This window comes from Acanthochromis polyacanthus, chromosome 13 (assembly GCF_021347895.1).
Source record: "Acanthochromis polyacanthus isolate Apoly-LR-REF ecotype Palm Island chromosome 13, KAUST_Apoly_ChrSc, whole genome shotgun sequence".
In the NCBI taxonomy this organism is placed as follows: domain Eukaryota; kingdom Metazoa; phylum Chordata; class Actinopteri; family Pomacentridae; genus Acanthochromis; species Acanthochromis polyacanthus.
The window spans coordinates 28,878,667-28,902,411 of NC_067125.1; the positions used below are offsets into that span (position 1 = coordinate 28,878,667).

The following is a 23,745-nucleotide window of genomic DNA, read 5'->3' on the forward strand; positions in this document are numbered from 1 at the left end:
TTGTTTAGCTCTGAGGGATCACAGAATCGAGCTGGTGCGAGCCTCATCACAGGAGCTCACCATTAGAATCAGTGACGTCAGCCTGTCAGACGAGGGCCAGTACACCTGCTCGCTCTTCACCATGCCTGTCAAGACCACCAAGGCCTTTCTCACTGTTCTGGGTGAGCATGTCCATTTTGTGTACTCTCCAGGCCGCTTATCTGTTGCTAATTACTCACGTTCTGACAGCATGAATGTCTGCACGTTTTGAGTTATAGTTTTGTGTATGAAAATAAAGCATTTCCGCATCATATTATCCCACTGCATGTGAGAATAAAAGACTTGCAAGCTGGAAATGTTTATTTTATTTGCCAGGAAGAACAGTAAGAAAATAAATTAATATTTTTTCACACCTCTACAAGACAGGTGTGCTGGAGGATAATCACAAAAAATATAAAATACACACGTGGACAAAATTGTTGGTACCCCTCAGTTAAAGAAGGAAAAACCCACAATTCTCACTGAAATCACTTGAAACTCACAAAAGTAACAATAAATAAAAATTTATTGAAAATTAAATAATCAAAAACAGCCATTACTTTTGAATTGTTGATTAACATAATTATTTGAAAAAACAAACTAATGAAACAGGCCTGGACAAAAATGATGGTACCTCTATAAAAGATTGAAAACTATTTGACCAGAGTGACATGATTAACTCAGGTGTGTCATTTAATTGACATCACAGGTGTTTCCAAACTCATAATCAGTCAGTCTGCCTATTTAAAGGGAGACAAGTGGTCACCCTGCTGTTTGGTGAAAAGGTGTGTACCACACTGAACATGGACAACAGAAAGCGAAGGAGAGAATTGTCCCAGGACATCCGAAAAAAAATTATAGACAAACATCTTAAAGGTAAAGGCTATAAGACCATCTCTAAACAGCTTGAAGTTCCTGAGACAACAGTGGCTCATATTATTCAGAAGTTCAAGACCCACGGGACAGTAGCCAACCTCCCTGGACGTGGCCGCAAGAGGAAAATTGATGACAAATTGAAGAGACGGATCGTTGGAATTGTATCCAAAGAGCCCAGAGCAACCTCCAAAGAAATTAAAGGTGAACTCCAAGGCCAAGGTACATCAGTGTCAGATCGCACCATTCGTCGTTGTTTGAGCCAAAGTGGACTTCATGGGAGACGACCAAGGAGGACACCACTGCTGAAAAAAACTCATAAAAAAGCCAGACTGGAATTTGCAAAAATGCATGTTGACAAGCCACAAAGCTTCTGGGAGAATGTCCTTTGGACAGATGAGACCAAACTGGAGCTTTTTGGTAAGGCACATCAACTCTATGTTCATAGACTCAAAAACCAAGCATACGAAGAAAAGAACACTGTCCCTACGGTGAAACATGGAGGAGGCTCAGTAATGTTTTGGGGCTGCTTTGCTGCATCTGGCACAGGGTGTCTTGAAAGTGTGCAAGGTACGATGAAATCTGAAGACTATCAAGGCATTCTGGAGAGAAATGTGCTGCCTAGTGTCAGAAAGCTTGGTCTCAGTCGCAGGTCATGGGTCTTCCAACAGGACAACGATCCAAAACACACAGCCAAAAACACCCAAGAATGGCTGAGAGAAAAGCGTTGGACTATTCTAAAGTGGCCTTCTATGAGCCCAGATCTGAATCCCATTGAACATATGTGGAAGGAGCTGAAACATGCCATTTGGAGAAGACACCCATCAAACCTGAGACAACTGGAGCTGTTTGCTCATGAGGAGTGGGCCAAAATACCTGTTGACAGCTGCAGAACGCTCATTGACAAATACAGAAATCGTTTAATTGCAGTGATTGCCTCAAAAGGTTGTGCAACAAAATATTAAGTTATGGGTACCATCATTTTTGTCCAGCCCTATTTCATTAGTTTGTTTTTTTAAATAATTATGTTAATCAACAATTCAAAAGTGATGGCTGATTTTGATTATTTAATTTTAAATAAATTTTTATTCATTGTTACTTTTGTGAGTTTCAAGTGATTTCAGTGAGAATTGTGGGTTTTTCCTTCTTTAACTGAGGGGTACCAACAATTTTGTCCACGTGTGTAAGTCAAACTGCCAACACTTTTAGAGCTTATTTATCTACACTTTCTGTGAGACGATGAAGCATTTTTCAGTAATACATGAGGAAAGTAACCACAGCAACTTTGCATCAAAGATTATTGGAAATGCATTTTTTCTCCTTTCTTTCAAAAAAAGTGCAATATGCAACTTATTTTCTTTTTTTCTTTGCATTTACTGTGAGCTGTTATCTGCTTCACATAATGCCTATGGGATTTTTGTTGTTTTTTTTTTTTATTTTTTTTTTATTGTTGTTCTTACTACTACATGTTGTCAGTGCTCCACTGTCCCTCCCGCCTTTAAACCAAACATTAGAAAAAGCTCTAACATAATGGCAAATTTGATCTTGTCTCTGAGAGAAGATGACTGTATGAATATCTGAAAATGGATATTGTCAAACAGTATTTTTTTTTATTATTATTATCAGAGGAAAACAACCTTTAGCACTCGTTCGGTTGTCACTCAGCATGCATTTAGTATGTTATTTACATTTACATGCATCACAGGAGTCCCAGCACGGCCAGAGATTACAGGATTTACCAAACCAGCCAAGGAGAGGGACGTAATCACCCTGACGTGCACCACATCAGGCAGCAAACCAGCTGCCCATATTCGATGGTTCCGAAATGACAAAGAGGTCCAAGGTAAGCATGTGGTGTGAATTTAACAGAGCATTGCATCCTCTGTTACCGCTTCTGCCCTCTGGGAGACAACCTTACTGTCAAGTCATTCAGCTGCTGCATTCCTTTGTACTCATATTCATGCATTGTTCCTCCGGCCAGGGTTTAGTCGTGCCATGATTTGCATGGCTCAAAGCCAGCATTGCCGCTGTCCTTGGAAGCTGTCAAATATCGTTGCACTGTTCGCTACCTAACCGAGGCAAAGACATAGAGGAGTGCCTCTCTCTGATTCTAATTATAAAGTTAAGTGTATGTAAACATAAAGTTCTGCACAGCATTCGGTATTCACTGTCAGTGCCACCAAAGTAATGATGTACTCAGCTGGTTGATTAAGAAGAAAACAAATCAATCATGCAATGCTAGAGCTGATTATCAGAAATGAGAAGGTCAAGTCTAGAGGTTGTTCTCGGACTTGTTCAATTAAAATTCCTCCAAATTCAGTTTAGATTGGAAAAAACTAAACAGCATCAAAGTCCTACATTTTAGAAATTAGAGCCAGAAATTAATCTAAAGAAAACAAAGATATATGTGTTATTTCATTGGGCTGCACAGTAGCTCTGTGGTTAGCACCGTCACCTCGCAGCCTCTCAGCCTGGACCTGGGATCTTTCTGCATGGAGTTTGAATTTTCTCCTTGTGCATGTGTGGGTTTTCTCCAAGTACTCCAGCTTCCTCCCACAGTTCAAAAATATGCTCAGATTAACTGATGATTCTAAATTCTCCAAAGGTGTGAATGTTTGTCTCTATATGTAGCCCTGTGATAGACTGATGACCTGTTGAGGGTGTCCCCTGTCGTCAGCTGGGATGAACTCCAGCCCCCCATGACCCTAATGAGGATTAAGTGGTAAATAGATAATGGATGTTATTTTATCCTGGTTATAGAAATTCTCTTCACTGTTTGTATGTGTTGAGTTGTTCTTGCTTCCTATTTGTTCTTGTCAGCCATCGAATGCCCGACTGGCTCTAACTGAGGTCTCCTTTATTCGAACAGCAGCAATTATATTAGTCAAACGAGTGAAGGAGGACACAAGACCGCAGACTCCGAGTGGCTAGATCACTAGTTTCACTCAGACTGAAAAAGGCACGGACAGAGACAATGTATTAGGCAGCAGATGGTGCACTGTAATGTGTGCTGATCACAATAAACCGGTACAAGTTTTCTGTGGCTACACAGTGTGTCTTACAAGCTTTCACTTCCTTGTATACCTCCCTCCAAACTGTCTGAAGCTCGCACTTTGTATTTTTAAAGCTTTTATCACAATCTTATTTCTTCTTTGTAAAAAGCACAGAAAAGACAAAAACATTAAAAAAATAGGCATGGAATGTTTTTCCTCAATTTGATGGCAGAGGTATGCTGCATGGAGCTCTTTAATGTAATGGAGCCTGCTGTGGAGCTCAGTGTGACAGTTGCTCTTTATTGAAGATTTGCACCAGAGAGCTTTTTCTTGGTGGTTCTGTCTGTGTCTGCCCAACATGGCATGATGATTGATGGGAGAGGGGCCAAGATATGAAGTTTTCTTGTTGAAATGACATGCACGTAGCTTCCTGAAAGGCCAGTGGAGAGCTGGCACACAGCATCACAGCCAGACTTGCTGTCCATCTCAAGAGGCACGGAGATGATCTCTTTTGTGCTTTATGTTTTGAAATGCACTTTAAAATAAATCCTTAAAGCTCAAAATGTATATTCCTAGCATGTATGGACATATGCACAGAAGCTAAAAAACAAAATGTCATCTGACAAAGTTCAAGAGGTGGCAAAATTTTATACATAGCTTCAGCCTCTGTCTTTTTTTGGTATCAATAAAAATGTAATATCATTATTCCATTGCCAAGTCGGTAGGCATCACAAGAATGCATAAGGGAATTAAAACAAAAAATGACTTGATGCATTTATATTTTACCTAGGATGTGTGATGTGCAAACTGCATTATTCTAAAAGAGATCAGGTGCCCTAAGTCTGCCCCAAACTCGTGCCTTGTATACAAATGTGCTTTTATTAGCTTTACCTTCGTACAGTGGGTTTTATGAAGCCACTTGGGCAAACAGACCTAGTGTGATGTATCTCCAAGTCAAAGACCGCTAAAGAACATGGCAGAGACTGCAGGGCTTGACTTAAAAACTTCATTTCCATGTCAAAGTGTCAAAGAGGGGGTATGTCAATCAGTGCTCCGGATCCAAACCTTTTTGTAGGTGCTGCTTCAAAGCTTTCTTTAGTGAGTATGTGCTGGGAGCAGCATGTTTTGCCATTGGTTCTTCTGTGGAAGATCATTCCCGCCAGTGTCTGCTGTCAGTCAAATCTATCCCCACTGGGGGACCAGTCTACAAAGCTCCAAGACGACAGCAGGTGTAATAGCAAAAACATGTCATATTTATTTCATGCTCTGATGATTTGTTTTTCAACAATTTATATTAGAAGCACACAGCATTACAAACCTCAAAATGCAACTGTCATCTAGTGTCAAATAATTTGTTTACAGAGTATAGAGCCATACAAATTACTTGTGTCGCTGAATGACAGCTAGGCTTCAAATTGTAATCTATTGAGGAAAAATCCACCCACTGTCACTCTCCTTGCATACATAAAGTGGCCTATATTTTCCTTTCACAGCAGCACAAAGGCACATTCAAAATTTCTATTCAGTGCTAGGAAAGAAATCAAGACATTTGAAACTAGACAATTAAGAAATATGTTATTATCAAAGCTGTGTACCCCGTTTTTAATTGTGACTGCTTCCTGTTTTTAATAACAAGCAGAGCAAAGTTTAAATATCACAAAAAGTCTATTTTTCAACCAACATTTTCCACTGATATTATGGTGCTGTGTGCATTTCTTCCTCTTAACTTCCTGACTTTGTTGTTGACTTTGTGAAATGTGAAAGTTGGCAACAGAGCCAACAATCAGTGAAAAAACATTAAGACGTGTTTGCTGCCAAAGAATATGAAAACAAACTGGCCTAACTGATTCATGTTTGCACTACATGCTTCTTTAATCTAAAGAGGTCTGCTGATCAGTGTTTCCTTACACAGCATCTACTGTGATAAATACTCTACTATGCAAGTCAGTAAACCATGTCAGGTAACTTCAAGCCTTCTTCTTGTATTTGAAATATGTTTGAACCTTAGCACTATCTTTCAAAAACTGACATCCTGATATTTCTAAAATGCAAATTATGGTCTAACCTTGCTTTAAATCATTGAATCAACCTAATTTCCACGAAATATAACAAGCTATGTGTATGGAATATATGCCTCAGCTCAAAAGATGTTTTTTAACTCAAGTGGAGCCACTCTCTCTTGATTCAGTTAATTCCAAGGTAACTGGTATATGTCATAGTTTAGACAAAACTACAACAAAAGGGCTTCTCCCAAATTTTTCAATTCCACAATTTCCTTACTGACAATTATGATAATTGGTAAACATAGATTTCTTTTCCCATAAACACTCATTTTGTAAATGGATTTTAATGATTCTCTGAAAGGGTAACTACAACAGGAACAGCTTGATAAATCAATGTAATTTTATCATAATCCGCTGCTGCCTTTTTATATTTTAAAGCTGTACATCTATGTATGCGTTTTCTGAGTCAGTGATGTTGACCAGATCTGACTGAGAAGGTTCCTCTGCATTTCGTCTGTTCATTTCCTGTTCTGGATCATTTTATTTTATGAATTTATTAATTCCTTTATATAATAACTGACCTCTTTTCCTCTGAAAGTGACCCTCTCATCTGCCACTTCTTCAGTTTTGATATTTTTACCTTCGTCAAGGCCATGATCCGAAATTAGACAAAGTGCCTCATTCATGCAGTAGTTAGCTTCTTAATCGTTGTGACTCTGCTGCAGATGAGCACGATCAAGATGTTGGTTTATTAAAGACCTGCAGCTGTTCAGCATGTAGTGATATATACTACTGTTCAAAAGTTTGAGGTCACTTAGAAATGTCCTCATGTTTGAAAGAAAAGCATTTTCTTGAAACGAAGATATAATGAAATTAATCAGAAGTAGTCTAGACATTGTTAATGTGGTAAATGACTATTCTAGCTGGAAATGGCTGATTTTTAATGGAATATCTCCATAGGGGTACAGAGGAACATTTCCAGCAACCATCACTCCTGTGTTCTAATGCTACATTGTGTTAGCTAATGGTGTTGAAAAGCTAATTGATGATTAGAAAACCCTTGTGCAGGTATGTTAGCACATGAATAAAAGTGTGAGTTTTCCTGGAAAACATGAAATTGCCTGGGTGACCCCAAACATTTGAACTGTAGTGTATGTTGCTGCATATATTAGTCTTTTCAGTCATTTAGAGTCAACTCTAAGCACTGCTTGAGTGATAATACCCATTGCTACTCTGCCTTTCTATTAATGGAAATATTTTGGGAAAGCGAGGGATCATCAGAGAATTTTATGAATATCCAACATTACAGGAATATACCATCATGAATGACAGAGCCTTTTATTTTTTCATACTGACAGACTGACAGTTATCACTTTCTATAGCAAGTGAACTTCAGTGAAAACAAATCTTTGCCCTCTAGATTTAAAACATAACACATTCATAAATTCACCAGATGTAATGTCATAAGTACCATGGAGGAGAGGATTATGGGAAAGTTATGGATTTTTATGCACATTGTGCAAATTTTGACATGAAAAAGACACTTCATCTTTATAGGAGAACCATTAAAAATACAATTGATAGCTGTATTTATTTGTTAAACCATGCATGAGAGTGTAGGTAGGCATTTTGTTTATCCCATTCAGTGCATTTTCTAACTACAAATGTGACATTTGTAACACACTAGTAGGTGAGTTTGTGTGACCACATAACACAAGGGTCTACTTTATGTTAAGAGGTACCTCAGCAGTGTGCACATCACTGTTTGAACTTTTTTAGTTGTTGATTTCACATTTTCAGCCGCCTGTAACAGTGTTAAATGAAATCTAAAATAACAACAACAGTTAGAGACCTTTTGTTTAAAACAGGGTTTCCCAGCTGCACTTCTCAGCCCAGTTGTGTGCTGTGAGCAAAGTACAGTAAAGCAGCAACACAGTCACTCAGAATTTTAACTCTCAGCTGAAGGATCACTGCTGGTCTCCGGCTGAAATTCAGCTCCCAGATACTTTTCAACCACTGGCTCATGTCTGCCTGTCAGGATTCCACAGTAACCAAGTACTATTCACTCAATAACAAAATGCCACCATGAAATAATGTGTACTTCACAAAAACACATTCCCACACACACTGTCTATTTTATCTTGATTGTTGTGTTATTTTTTCTACTGTCATTGGGAATGAGAGATGCAAGCATGTCACTGCCAGTAATTGCTTCATGTAATTTCTAGTATGTGGCAATAAAACTCTTGAATCTTGAATCTAGTGTTTGATGACCCACACCACACACATGATTTGTGCACAATATGACAAAGATAATCTCTGAAAATAAGAGACTCTTATGCTGTGCTTTTAATTAGATCTTATTTACACACACTTGTGCAATTCAATTTGCACCACAGAATACCACCAAGTTATTACAAATGTTCTGGAAACAAGCACAAACTTACAAATCAGAAAGACAATTTTCAGAACTGTTTGAGTATTTGTCCATGTAATAAATCAGAAATTTGAGACTTTGGAAGTAGTTTACATTTAAACAATATAAATGTTGATTTCACCCTACACATTTCATTTTAATAATTTATTAGTTGTTGGGCTAGTTTTTATGTCGCTGCACATACAAGGAAAACAAAAATATCATTTAGAATAACATATTTTCACTGTTAAGCATGCATACATCTGTGCTGGTCTCATCTTCTATTGTTGCTGAAAATATACTATATGAAGTGTTATGAAGAAATGGCCTTTGCTACAATTCTTCATTTCTAAACAGCTGTTACATTGTATTATAAACTTTACACAAAATATATGCTTCAAACATGTAACTAAATAATAGTGGACATCAGAGTGTATAGTAAGAAAATTAATGCCAGTTAGTTAGCTGAAATGTACTGTTAGCCCAGAGAAAGTCTAATGTGTAAACTTACTAAAGCATAGTGATACTTTAAAACTTCAAACTGGTAGAAACTCTATTTCATTTAGCATTTATAACCCAACCACAAATTTACCAGCAGAGCATGCTCCTTGTGTTCTCACCAAAATACAAAATGTGCTAAATTGTTCATCAAGGACTAAGAGTCCCGATGTTAAATTAAAGACTCTAACAAATGCCAAATGAGACAAAATTATTTTTTCGAGTGAATGTGGCTTTTACACTTAAAGGGATTTACGGAGCAAATGAATTGAGAAATGAGGTCACAGAGTGATAGGAAAAAAAGAAAACGTTCAATCTTTCAAAACATTTTAGGCTGTAATTATTGGTCAGCAGGCAGTCGGTTGCAAACTGTGCTGAGCTGGATGTTCTGGTGTTAAAGGAGGCTCAGTTTGCTGTAACAGAAAACCATTTATGTGCATTTAGATAATGCCTCTGGTTCCTCAACTTGACATCTTGCCTTAATTTGAGTAAAATGCAGCACTTAAATGTTACAAGATATACCTTACCAGTCTTACTAACTTTATTAGCCCTCCAAAAAAATCAAATCCTGTCACTCCTTGTTAAAATAGACACTTGGAGTGGTGATTACAGCAGCGCCCCCAGTTGTCTGAGTATAGATCTGCCGGCCTCTTGGGGTTCTGGTTGAAAGCAGGTGCACCTGGGCACATTCCCATTCTCACTAAGGCTGCCTCTGCGTGCTCTCTGGCAACGCTTGCAGCCACCTTGAATCAGACTGACAGCTTCTCTGTTGCAGCCCTGATGCTGCAGGCGACTTGACGAATGAGAGAACAAGCTGGAGAGATTTGTGTTTAATGCCACAGAGGCACTTCCTATTCCCCTCCTGTACTTCAGGGCAAAATCCAAGGCCTTTGACTCTCAAATGCAAGGCCTCTGACTTTCCTGTTTGCTCAAATGATGTGATGTTTGAAGTTTTCTTTTCAAACTCTTGTCATTTGTGATGAATTACTCATAACTGAACAATTCTTTTAATTTTGAAGCTTGACTTTGTGTGCTTGTGTCATGCGCCACGACACTAGTAATTAATATAGATCAGTTCCTCAGTGAAGGGTATAATCAAATTTAGCTCTGTACATTTTCCAAGTTTGTAGTTTAAAAAAAATGCGTACTGCAATTAATAAATGATTAATCATATTTAATTGTAACTTATATTACAAAATTAATTAATTAAATGCCTAAACAAACAGTTGATCTTCCTTTTTCCTAAGCTGTTGAGACAAAATTAGGTTACTCTAAAAGACCAAAATTAAACATCCATCGCAGTTTTTGATCATCTGTTCTCTGTAGCATATTAGGATTTTGTCAAGCCATTTCATGAAAAATTGAGTGGAGTGGAACAAATGGAACAGATCAGCCCAAAATGATGATGATATGGGTGATCTGGGTTTCATTGCAAGGGGCTTTTAGTATTTAATAGACCGAGGGATTTTGTGTGCCGCTGTGTGTGTTTCTGAAGGAGTGGAGTGAGTACATACGTATGTATTGATTTACTCAGGTTTGCACTGGATGGCAGACAGTCCAGGGAGGGGGGGAGTGGGAGGATGTAATGCGAGGATGTGAGGGAGGTGAGGTGAGAGGAGTAGCATCTCCAAAGAAAAGTCCTTCTGAGGCCATTGTCAGGTAATGTCTTGTTCAGATCCAATAGCCTTGTACAGCTGTTTCCAGAGAAATGTGGCAGTACCACACTAAGTGCTGACATGAGAGCAGCAGGAAACTACAAAGAAATGCTTCCAATTATAAGTGAAGAGGCATAAACAAACACAAATCAAGATCTAACGCTGTGTAAAGGGTGAATGTTTGGGCATGAAACTAAGACAAAGGAGAGGAGGGAAAGGAAAAGTGTGACTACAACTATGGAAATCCACCCCGCGCTGCTGGGGGAAGAGTGCCTGTTTATGTTGACTGGGATGTTTGAGAGATGGTCCTGGAGGAGCAAACACACCCAACCAACCGAGTCAATGCTCATATTGCTCTCCCTTCACTATTCACTCTACTTTGACTTGACTTTCAAAGGCCAAGGATCCTCTCCCTCAAAGGAGATGCAGAGAAAAACAACAACAACAACAACAACACTGCAGTTGTCTATGTCAGAAAAGCAACATCTTGAAATAAAATTTCATGTTTCTCACTTTTTTCACACACTGACAGGCTGATTTGTTTTTTCCTGCTTCTTTTTCAAAATAATTTCTGTGTAAAACTCTTGCTCAAAAGCCAGAACTGCTGCCTAAAAACATTAATAATTCACAAGTACATTGCATCCTGCTTCATTTTCTGACTCTCTGCAGGCACGAGGGAGGTGAATGCTACAGGAAAGTCATTCACAGTAAGGAGCAGCCTCAAGTTCGAGGTGGACAAACAGGACGACGGCGTCGCCTACACCTGCAGCGTGGAACATGTGTCTCTGTCTGACCCCTACTTGACGACCGAGGTCCTGGAGGTCCACTGTGAGTGCAGTCATACCCCGCAAAGCTGGATTAGGTGTAAGATTAGCATTGAGAAGAAATACAAGGATTGAGATTACATTTATGTCTGCAGGTTTAGCTTTGCATTTGTTCTGGATTAGTGTAGGATTAGTTTGCAGGTAAGGGATTAGTACCAAAGCAGAACAGGGATATGGGCTAAAGCTAAGAGCTGCCCAGTGGGTAAAGAGCTAACTACTGTTGTGATTTGACAGCGTTAGAGTTAAAGCCTCTAACACACAGTGCTGCCATAGCGTTGGATTTTTGCGTCTCTACTTCGCAGATGCTCCCCAGCTGGAGATCAGACACTCGATGATAATTCCACAGGAAGGGCTATACTTCAAGTTGGAGTGTGTTTCCAACGGCAACCCGATGTAAGTTGGAATTTCTTTACAATTTGGTGGTAGTTAAGTAGCATAAAAGACAGGCAGACTTTGGACTTAAAATGTGATTCGTCTTCATTACTCTGCATACTTACTCATTACCTAATACTTACTTACTTACTACATTTCATATAATTTCTGCAGTTTCTTTCTGACTGTTTAGGAAATCAGTCTTTTGCATTGCTTGTCTTTTCTTTCCCAGACCAGAACCGGTGCTGTGGTCTAAAGATGGAGGAGAACTTCCAGACATCGAGCGTATGATTGTGGAGGGCAGGGAACTTACCATCACCACACTCAACAAAACGGACAATGGCACATACCGCTGCGAGGCCAGCAACCATCTGGGGACGAGCAGTGCTGAATATACACTGTTTGTTTATGGTGGGTACTTCAGTGAGGGTTAGTCTCGTTGTGGATGATCGGTTTCGCTGTTGCTTCACATTTAAAGCTTTATGGTCCATTGTGTGCTTATTCAAAAATGGTTGACACAAAAGCAGTCCAATCCAAAGAAGCCACGTATTTAGCTGGTATGTGCTCTAATGACAAAATGTCTCTAAATCAAAAAGCATCATAACAAAACAATAATAGGCAACCCAGTCTAAATATGAAATAGCATTCAATAGGATAAGATCACAAAATTTTTGCATCTCCTGGAACTTTTGTCGGATAATCTGCTGATCATAATGACTGTTGGAGTTTAAGAATAATTTTTCATGCCAATTTTGTGTGGCAAAAGTGGTTTGTGAACAGGTGATTGTTGACTTCAAACATTTGCTAGTCATTAGTGGTTAATTTATGAGGTTCATCTGTCATGTACTCACACTACCCTGTAAAGCAGAAGCCGGCGCAGACAGTAAATTAATTTTTACAATGGCATGTTTTATGTTTTATTTGTCAAAGAGCCACCAATTTCCCTGAAAACTGTTGAACAGATAGTGATCACAAAGAGGTTCTCTTTGAATAATTCAGTACTGTTTTTATTCCATCCTGGAATAATGGTTCAATAATATTTATAATAAATTTGGCTATCTAGATATTTACAGGTTTCAATCGCCTTTCCAATGTTTTTGCAAGGTTTTACTACAGCACATGTCTAATTTTCTGCCTGGCTATTATTTAAAAGCACACAGGACAATTGTAGATGTTTTTGATGTTTTTTTTTTTTTTTTGCAATTCAAGGCAATTGTTGGTTCCTATTCAAAAATCTTTCAATGATTCTGTTCGTTCCACCATGACCATTAATTCTGCCTGAATGAATAAGAAATAGGCAGAATTTCAATGGCACAACTCTGGCAAAGTTAGAATAGCTGGCCAATTGAGTCTTTATATACTGAATTTAAATGAATGGAAACAACTGGAGGCTTACAAGAGGGAAGCAAATACAAATCTAGCAAATTTAGCAACATCAGTCCAGTACAGCAGTTAGTAGGACAAAGCACTTTACAATTTGCCTCCATCTGGGCTGCAGCCATTTGAATTGAGTTTCCTGCTCATGAACACATAAGCATTAAAATCAAATCATAAACTCTGTGATTAAAAAAAACAACCTGCACAACCTCAGTAGCCATACAATATATGTGTGTTACTTGGTGAAATGGTTAGATAAGGTATAAACCATATGTGGTTTGTAGTAAATGGAATCTAGTATGTTAAAACACTCATATGATCCTTATGGAATAATATCAGCTTGGTATATTATTGTGTTGTATTCCTGTGAGGTAGTAATACTGGGTGGGGAGTTAAAGGTACCTTCCAAAAACTAACTACAGTATTTATCTGACACAAAGGTGACAACAGGGATATTAGCTTGTAGTTCAAATGTTTCAAATATTTCATCTCAAGACCAATACTTACAGTACATCACAAAGATCACTGTGAATTTTCTCAGTCATCCAGGTCATGGTACAGTACATGTAGCTGCTGAAATGAAGGTAACTTGAATTTGTCAAAGATGTTTCACCTCTCATCCAAATTCTTTTGGTGGAACTCTTTCAACTAATTCAAGCAGGTCCAGTTGCCTTCGTTTCAGCACTTAGATATACATCACAGAGATCTGTAGTCCTGCAGGTCTGCAGACCTTGTACTCAAGAATCCACTTTCAGATCTTGCCTTGGCACTATGCAGGATAACCCAGTTTACCTCACTACATGCGCCTAGCTTCTGAACTCTTCCTGTGAGGAAATAGAAATAAGAAAGTGTTAAGGATGCAGAATTTAGCTTCTGAGTACCGCCTGGAGGAGAGATAAGTTAATCCCGAGACATTGGAGGGGTTGAGAGAATAAAGACGACATGGTGCAGGAAATGGATCATTAAGGCCTGTGCAGTCCATGTTTATAACATTTATCAAATACAGCCAAGACTAAAAAATACAAATACAGAAACAAGGGCGGAATATTAAAATTCAACATGGATATGTTTGTTTCCATTTTTGCCAATTAAACAGTGCCACACGAGAGTGCAGCTTGTTTGGGAGCGACTTATCACAGCTCAGACGCTGGACTTATTTAACTCACAAGCAGTTAGTGGATGCACGGCAGCGTCTTTGTATGATTTTTAAGGCAGAGGCTTTGGGAAAGAGGAAGCCCTTCATTGGGGAAAAATGAAGGAAAAGGAAGATGATACATTTGTCCTTTCAGCTTTTGTTATCTCACTCTGCTTTCAGCATGCTCACTGAACAGAGGTAGGCAGCAATGTCAGGCCAGTCTATATCACCCTGTCATATCTAGACAACATGTGCTGGACCAAGGTTTTCTTGCTCACATTTCACAGCTGAGCCAAAGCCAAGATTTTTTTATTATTATCATTGTTTCAGGTTTAAGAAAAAAAAAAAACTTGTAGAATTATCTTGGTTTGTTAGATTTACATGTGCAGAGGAGCTGTTACTCAGTCTGTGAGCAAATAACAAAACTGATAACCCTCTGCAACCCTCTCAAATGGAATACAAAGGTCTCAGTTGCTAGGAAAGATTGAAAAATTGAGTCAAGCAGGTAGAAGATGTGTGAGACGGGCTAATTTCCACTGATCATTGTAGTCATTCTTCAGAGTTGCATTGTGTCTGGCTGAATTCTTACCGGGTCTCTTTGGATCATCTCAGCCTCTAAACCTAATTTGCTAATGACAGGAGAGATGAGAAGCCATAAATGTCATTGGTCTGCTGCAATTTATCACTGTCTGCAATTATGTTCCTTAATACTCTGTATTTAGAAAAGAAACGCCATATAAGATGTTAGAGAAGTAGTAGGAAGGGTCTGCATCCATCTGAAGCTGCAGCCCCATTCCTTCCCTCTTTCCCCTCACATTTTACTGCAATTAATTTTACATTTTCACCTCAGTAAGCATGAAACATGGTACATTTTACATTGCTTGTTTCCTTTTAACCAGCCTATCATTATTTGAAAATGCAACAGATGTAAGAAATGAATTCCTCAAGCGCTTCTCATCCTTTGCCTGATAGTATTGCTGAGATGATTCAATCATTCAGAGTCATGTGTGCTTCTCCTATATTTTATCATTCCTTTATTATTTTGACTGTATTCACTGAGGTAAAATTCAAGGATTAACTTGCGCCGTCCATCCATTGATTTGTGCTGTTTGATTTTCCTGTAAGTTTTCCCACGTTGAGGCTGTTTCCCACAGAGAGGTTTGTTTTTGCTCGCCATTGTTCCTATTTTCATTTAGCAGACGTCATCACCTTAGTGCCTCCATCTCCAGCTCCCCTGCCTCTCTCTCTCTTGCCTTCATAACACCAGACTAGCGCCGACATTCCCACATCAGGCATAGGCAGTCACAGCTGCATACACAGGTAGGCCTGCCCCCCCTCCATGGTCCTGCCTCAGTGCTTCATTCCCCACAAACATGACACTAAAAACACAGTTTATGATTGATGAGTTAACAACCAGGCTTTGAGCTAGAAAATAGCTTGTTTTACTTGATGAATTCAATTCTTTATCCTTTTCATTTTCCTTTTGTTTTTTCTATACACAGCACTGTTACCTCAACAACATTTTTTTTTTTTTTACTGTTTCTGATTAGTTGTGTTACTGGTAGCTGATAATATGCAGACAGTGGAGGAGTCACTTACCACATCATGTAGTAAGCCACTGCACAAATATACAGTGGACACGGAAAGTATTTGGACCCCTCGAAATTTTTCACTCTCTGTCATTGCAGCCATTTGCCAAAATCAAAAAAGTTCATTTTGTTTCTCCTTAATGTACACTCAGCACCCCATCTTGACAGATAAAAACAGAAATGTAGAAGTTTTTGAAAATTTATTAAAAAAGAAAAACCGAAATATCACATGGTCATAAGTATTCAGACCCTGTGCTCAGTATTGAGTAGAAGCACCCTGTTCAGCTAGTACAGCCAGGAGTCTTCTTGGGAATGACGCAACAAGTTTTTCACACCTGGATTTGGGGATCCTTTGCCATTCTTCCTTGCAGATCCTCTCCAGTTCTGTCAGGTTGGATGGTGAATGTTGGTGGACAGCCATTTTGAGGTCTCTCCAGAGATGCTCAATTGGGTTTAGGTCAGGGCTCTGGCTGGGCCAGTCAAGAACGGTCACAGAGTTGTTCTGAAGCCACTCCTTTGTTATTTTAGCTGTGTGCTTAGGGTCATTGTCCTGTTGAAAGGTGAACCTTCGGCCCAGTCTGAGGTCCTGAGCACTCTGGAAGAGGTTTTCCTCCAGGATATCTTTGTACTTGGCCGCATTCATCCTTCCTTCAATTGCAACCAGTCGTCCTGTCCCTGCAGCTGAAAAACACCCCCACAACATGATGCTCCCACCACCATGTTTCACTGTAGGGATTGTATTGGGCAGGTGATGAGCAGTGCCTGGTTTTCTCCACACATAATGCTTAGAATTAACACCAAAAAGTTCAATCTTGGTCTCATCAGACCAGAGAATCTTATTTCTCATAGTCTGGGAGTCCTTCATGTGCTTTTTGGCAAACTCTATGCGGGCTTTCATGTGTCTTGCACTGAGGAGAGGCTTCCGTCGGGCCACTCTGCCATAAAGCCCCGACTGGTGGAGAGCTGCAGTAATAGTTGACTTTGTGGAACTTTCTCTTATCTCCCGACTGCATCCCTGGAGCTCAGCCATGTGATCTTTGGGTTCTTCTTTACCTCTCTCACCAAGGCTCTTCTCCCACAATTGCTCAGTTTGGCTGGACGGCCAGGTCTAGAAAGAGTTGTGGTCGTCCCAAACTTCTTCCATTTGAGGATTATGGAGGCCACTGTGCTCTTAGGAACCTTGAGTGCTGCAGAAATTCTTTTGTAACCTTGGCCAGATCCTATGCCTTGTCATAATTCTGTCTCTGAGCTCCTTGGGCAGTTCTTCGACCTCATGATTCTCATTTGCTCTGACATGCACTGTGAGCTGTAAGGTCTTATATAGACAGGTGTGTGCCTTTCCTAATCAAGTCCAATCAGTTTAATTAAACACAGCTGGACTCCAATAAAGAAGCAGAACCATCTCGAGGAGGATCAGAAGAAATGGACAGCATGTGAGTTAAATATGAATGTCGCTGCAAAGGGTCTGAATACTTCTGACCATGTGATATTTCAGTTTTTCTTTTTTAATAAATTTGCAAAAATTTCTACATTTCTGTTTTTTTCTGTCAAGATGGGGTGCTGAGTGTACATTAATGAGAAATAAAATGAACTTATTTGATTTTGGCAAATGGCTGCAATGACACAGAGTGAAAAATTTCAAGAGGTCTGAATACTCTGAATTTCCATACACACTGTACATCTTTGCAGAAGCAGAAAATAGAAACCATAAGAGTGTTTGTTCTGACACTACAACCAAACCAAAAAGAGCACATGCACTGTTTGAATAATGTTTACTAAAAAACACATGCTCCACGTGCATACTTCAGTCGGCCTCTCCAGAAGGAATTAGTGTTGTAGTGTTTGTGTGTGACAGTCATATTGAGTCACAAGAGCACTCTGCAGGTAAAAGCAGCTAAATGGTTGCCTTAGTAGTCACAGCAGCTTCAGTGTTGTGATGGAGAAAACACAAAGATACTTAGATCTGGGATGTGCTTCATTTCAATAGTCAAACCACAAACCTTAAAGGTGCCTCATGAAATTTCTTGGAAAACAAAGATTTTGTTTATATCTCACCTAAATGCATTATGTATATCCTTCAGGTTAAGTCAACATATTAAGTGAATTTCCTCCCGCGTAAAATATTTCCAAAGCTGGTTAAGCTGAACGTTTGACATGATGCATTGTTACCATCTATGTTTCTTAACTCGTTGTCTTAGAAACTGTCTTTGCAACCACTAGTGTTGATCAGTTTGAAACTAGCAGCAGGAATGTGTACCGTGAAGAGCTGTGTAAATGCAGAGGTCACTGAGATCAAAGCGCTCCGCAACACAAATCTCAACAGGCCACCTTTAAACTATTAGGACCTGGCCTCAAATAATAACACAGGAAAAAAATAATGTAAAAATTTTCTTTTTTGTGTATCTGCATTCTTATACCAATGATTCATCATAGATTATCTGATATATGATGTTCAATAACACATTATCTGATGTGTGAATATTTGAAAGTAGATTCAAGACACGTTTTATTCTGATCATTCAAGGATAAATCAACACAAAGTATGAAGAATTTTCTCATTTATCTCTAGTGTCATAGGTATGCAGATAGATTTTTGTTTTGTTTGCACAGAATCTGAGGTATTTGCCAAACTGACTAAAGTTTGAGTTGAATTGCTATTTCAATATATATATATATATATATATGGACTAAACACATATTGCTCATCAGGGAAAAATACAAAACTATCTACATGCTTCTATTCTGTTTGAAGTAAGAGGGAAAATAATTGCATTTGCAATTTTCATGAACTGACCTATTAAGGACGTACATTGCAAATTTCACATGAGAAATCACAATGCTCAATATACGCCTTTGTTCTTCATCTTGACCTTGTCGGAGCATCTTGTGCTGCTCTCACAGTGAATGTTTCTAGTATGTTTCCAGTTAAGCATGCATTTGGCTCTGACAGCGAGCTTCGCTATCTGTCGCTTTCTGCACACTGTCAAACTGAAAACAAAGGTCATGCAAATTTCTTGTGTTTTCCTTTGAATTCTGTGGTCACCTTCTTTATCACGGTGTTGTTCCCCTCGTCTTCCCTTTCTGCTGTCACTGTCTCCAACCATGGCAACAGCCAAAGACTTTCCAGGGCCTACAACAGGTAAATATCCCAATAGATGATTATTGCAAGCCAGATTTCGTGCGTGTGATGCTGGATCTGGCTCTGGGTCAAGACACATCACGGCCTCACCCAGCATGAGCCAAATCATCACCATGCATGGATGCTCACTCTGCTGACGCCAGCCGCTTTCTCTCCAGCCATGTCGCAGGCTGCATAAGTTATCACACAATATGTTTCTCTTTCAGTTTGTCTTTGCACAATGAAATAGATGGTTCTGTCTGGATGGAGATGGGCTAAAGATTCTTTTTGCACCATTGTGTATGTTTATGACCATGTGATTACAGCAATTTTTTTGTGGAACTCTTTGTCTTTCAAAAATCTGCTCACATAATTTTTGATAAATATTTCTGTTTGCCATATTTTCTAGGTTTTCCCATGATTTAGTCCATATGCATAGCATGTGGTTTGCAGCAGATCAGTTTGATAAGGCATTTATTAACGTACATGTTTTTAGCGGTTGTGATGGAAACGAGGCACAGACAAGCTTCCCAATTCTTATTGTTTTGATGTAACTAAACACCAGCTAAGACAAAATATGCCTGAAAACCTAAAATGAATCGCCAACGTCCCTGTGTTCTCCTGTAGCTTCTGTAGTTTTCTTTTTTGACTGTATGTTTCGTATCTTTTATGTCATTTTGTTATTTCTAAAAGGGTGTTCTAATCTTTGCAACCATCTTCATTTAGTAATTTTGTCGTTTGTTCCAGGATTGACATAAAAATAGCTGCATTTACAAAGGAATTAAAGCTTCAAAATCTGGTTGGACACGTTTAAAAAATTTAATGGCCTCATTTTAGTAGCTACTTTCACTTGTTTTTACGAGGGTGAAAACATAAGTATGTGTTTAGATGACAAACTCAGCTGCTGTGCAGCAATTTAGTGCGTCTCATTCCGGTGGCAGTGTGCACCAACCAAGTGTGATATGAAAATTGCTTATGCTCCTTGCTGACATTGGAATCACCTGTACAAATCATTATATTCATCGACATGCAACCAAAATGGAATTAATTCAACTGTTATACCAAAACAGTTGTTGCTTCAAAGTCCAAAGTGTCTGCTTGTGAGTCCTCGATAAAACAATTGTGGTGGTTCTATTCTGCATGGAGTTAAATAAACTGCATGTTACACGACTTCATCTTTTTTTATTTTTAACTTCCCACACTTGGGATGCTGAAAATGAGGGTTGCATTCTGTTAACAGAGGAGTATAACGAGGTTTGTAGAAACATTCCCGCCGTCATTTCCCAGGGTCACTTTGCAAAACCGAGCACAAGCCATAGCCATTCATCAGCTTGAGATAATGAGCGCGCACGAGGTGCACAGTAAAGACACAACCACTCAGTTTATTACAGGACAGACACAAAGGCATGCTCCTGCCTGGGAAACCCTCTGTTTGCTCTCTGCCCAGAGGATGCCTCATGTTAAATAACGCTTATTTAAAAACACTGATCCTGAGCAGCAGAATGTGGCAGCGAGCAAGGAGAAACAAATAAATGATGGTGTGTGTAGAGGCTCTGGCAAAAAAAACAACAACCCTGAAACATCACTCAGAGCTAGACTTCAGTTTTCTTTAAGCACATTGCTGTTGCTAATCTCATATTTTTGGAGTTGTGCAGAGATTTGTGGTATTTCCTGTGATTACTTCTTTCATACCACACTTCAGGCACTTCAAAGCAGCAATGTCAGGTTGCTCTAAATATGACAAAAGCTCATTTGGGACTGTTGAGCTTTGTTCGCAAGACGAAAAGCTACATCTGGATTTTTTGGGGGGGATAATTGCAGGAGCCAAAATATTTTTAGTGCTGTTTAATAAATGCCTGCAGCTGTGTGAGACAGCGGCAAAATATCTTGCAATTGTTAATGTTATTCCTCCACTTTTCCCTCCTACTCTCCCTGTGTCTGTCTTGTTTCAGATCCTAATGCTTTAGGACAGCACGGACCTGACCACGCTTTAATCGGTGGCGTTGTTGCAGTCGTGGTCTTCATCACCTTGTGTTTGATAATAGTTCTTGGACGATATCTGGCCAGACATAAAGGTAAAAGAGGTCATTTTAATTCCTCCGAATTACAATTTGCTTGCTTGAAGTAAATGAATATGTCTTGCACTTCTCAGCAGGTGAATAACTTGCTTTGGCCTCTGTATTTCCACAGGGACATATCTGACACATGAGGCCAAAGGAGCAGAAGATGCCCCCGACGCCGACACAGCTATCATCAACGCTGAGGGAAACCATGTGCATGCAGAGGAAAAGAAAGAGTACTTCATTTAGACTTCTTTTGCTCTTCTCCTTCGCCTCATGACAACTTTCAACAGCAGACATGCAATTTTTAAGCTGCCTCAGTGTCGCTACATGATCTGTTTGCTTTTACTTATTATTTTTTTGTCTTTTCCAGAAAGCTTGGATACGCTTGTTTTCAAAGCATTTGCTGACAGAATAGCGTTCTTCTTCTAATCGATATAAACCATGTACAATTGGATTACTTCCATTTCAGTTTTACAGTGCCTAAATGCTGTACATTTTCTGCATTTCTTCCATTGCCCATTTTGTTCTCTACTCTTTTTTTTAAATTTGCTAGCCAACTTTTTGCAGATTTTTTCCTTTTTTAATTCAGAAGCAGCAACAATTGTGCTCCAACCTAAATTAGAATCAAACAGTTTTGCTTTAGGAGCAGAATATGTTAAATACATCAATTTATCAGACATTAACATCAGAGGAATCTTTTCGTGTTTAGTCTTTTTAGGGATTAAACGATTGTCTTGGATGTTGCCTAGAGTTTACCCCACTGCAGCCATACTACACATGTTAACACATCCTTCAACAGACCAGACACTTTGACAAAACAAAATATGGAAGCACAATCTATGTGATTGTCTCTAGATGAAATCATCTCCCTCACAGCACTGTCTGTATATTCCTGCACTGGTTTATTTTCCTTTTTTTTTTTTTTTTTTGCTCGTGCTGTTGATTTGTACCAACAGAGAACAAGTTAGAAAATTAAAGCACAAAGTCTGAGGACTAACACAGAGGGAAAACACATCAACTGTTTCTTGTCTCAGGATTCAATATGAGGCTAGATGGAGAGATGGTGTCAGACACGAGAGGAAGATTTCAGTTCACTCGCAGTTATCGTCATGGATGAGGAACTTTAATTTTGGTTGGCTATTTGACGTAAGATCCAAACTGAATGAGTGGAACCTTGCGGCGGTTCATTATTTATGTTGAATTTTATTGAACAACTATGCTCAATGTGTGGATATTGCTGTAAAATACTTTGCTAACGTGAATATTGGTGAACAATATTGTTGAATCTTGGGATCCCTGACACATTACAATTTGTATATTAGCATATACAGTATTTAAAGTATTCCACAAGTCTTTTTTTTTTCTCCATTTATCTTACAAGCGTTTGTTTTGCCAAAAGGCGTGTAAATAATATGTAAGTATTCAATTTTAGTAAAATGAAGAAAACCACTGGTTCTAGCTTTTAATTTCAGGTCATATCAGTTCCCGTCACTTTAATGAGAGCGTTTTCACACTTTTGAAGATTTCTTCAAACAGGGATTCTAATGAATTGCTTAAAATGTTTTAAAAAAAATCTGGTCAAAATATATGTATTTATTATTATGACTGATTGACATTTATTATATGATACTATATTGATTGATATTATTGCTGTTATTACTAAAGTAGTTGTCTGACATTAACTTTTCCATTTTTTAATTTTGTAACTTATCATCAGAAAAAAAAAACAGTACAAGATCACCGTTATGGCCTTTGAGTTTGCTGCAAACATTACTAATGACATGTTGAGGCATTGGTGAATCAGACATCCCTTCACTGTATAGAATCACTGTATCAAAGACCTTGAACCACGTTGCCAATGCTCATACATGTTATTTTGTTAGTTCAATATGATGCTATAAATAACTCATTTTGTACAAAGATTGAATCGCTGTAATTAATTTGCTTTTTATGGGGGATGTGTGAGGTTTGCTTTTTTTCTCAGTATTGAATATTCATTTTTCAACTATGCCACTGTAAAAAAAAAAAAGAACGAAAAAAGAAAGACAAAGTGCGGATTAAAATATGAACAACTTGGAAACTGCCATTTTGTTGTGACTAGGTTTGTACGTTGACATGAACTCAACAGAAATGCTTTGTGCTGGTGAATTACAGCACTATTACCTGCAGTCACAATATCCGTCCACATAGCTACAGTTAGTAAAAAGGACTATACGTTGATGGACAGCGCTATGACCAAAGCTGCACTGTAATTGTTATTCTGTGCAGTCATTAAGTATTACTCAGCCTTTAGTATTAATAATATATGCAAAGTGTCCAACTTGTAGAAAGATTAAAAAACCATGAAGCTCCTCAGGAAGATTGCCTAAGGCTCTCAGCCTGCCTCACGATTTGTGCATTAATACAGGGTGACAAAAGGAAGGCTCAAGTTCCTCTGAATTCCTCCCTGTCTCGCTGGAGCTCAGTTCGATATGCTTGAAGTGGCTTCATGAAACTACTCGCAGATGTCAACACAGCAGGCTGCTGTTGCCCTTCTTTCAACAAAGTAGACAGAGGAAGTAGGCTGGGTGTGGAAAACTGGAGGCGAACTACTTGTTGGGATGCCGGTGGTCGCTTTAAAAAGGAAGTGAAATTATGACACTTAGGATCCAACTTTATTAATCCCTGTGGAGATATTCACTGAAAATGAAAACATTAATGGCAACTAACAAAAAAAGACAGATGGGATGCATTTAGCAGCTAGATACTAAAATAAATAATAAAAGTAGAGCAAAAAAAAAAGCAGTAAAATGGAGTGGAAGCAATTGTAGA

At 38.8% G+C, this 23,745-nt stretch overlaps 1 protein-coding gene across 4 annotated transcripts in view; it reads left to right on the forward strand.

Moving 5' to 3' along the window:
* Positions 1 to 23,018, forward strand: part of cadm2b (cell adhesion molecule 2b) — a 149,914-nt gene extending 126,896 nt beyond the window's left edge. For 3 of the 4 annotated variants that reach the window (XM_022189210.2, XM_022189209.2, XM_051957686.1), the window contains 8 exons: positions 9 to 161; positions 2,597 to 2,734; positions 11,126 to 11,284; positions 11,583 to 11,673; positions 11,885 to 12,063; positions 18,866 to 18,892; positions 20,824 to 20,946; positions 21,062 to 23,018. In XM_022189210.2, coding sequence (XP_022044902.1) covers positions 9 to 161; positions 2,597 to 2,734; positions 11,126 to 11,284; positions 11,583 to 11,673; positions 11,885 to 12,063; positions 18,866 to 18,892; positions 20,824 to 20,946; positions 21,062 to 21,180 — 989 coding nt within the window. In that variant the 3' untranslated portion in view covers positions 21,181 to 23,018. The remainder of the gene's footprint in view (positions 1 to 8; positions 162 to 2,596; positions 2,735 to 11,125; positions 11,285 to 11,582; positions 11,674 to 11,884; positions 12,064 to 18,865; positions 18,893 to 20,823; positions 20,947 to 21,061) is intronic. The other variant, XM_022189211.2, reaches the window with a different exon arrangement.
* The last annotated feature ends 727 nt before the right edge of the window (positions 23,019 to 23,745 follow it).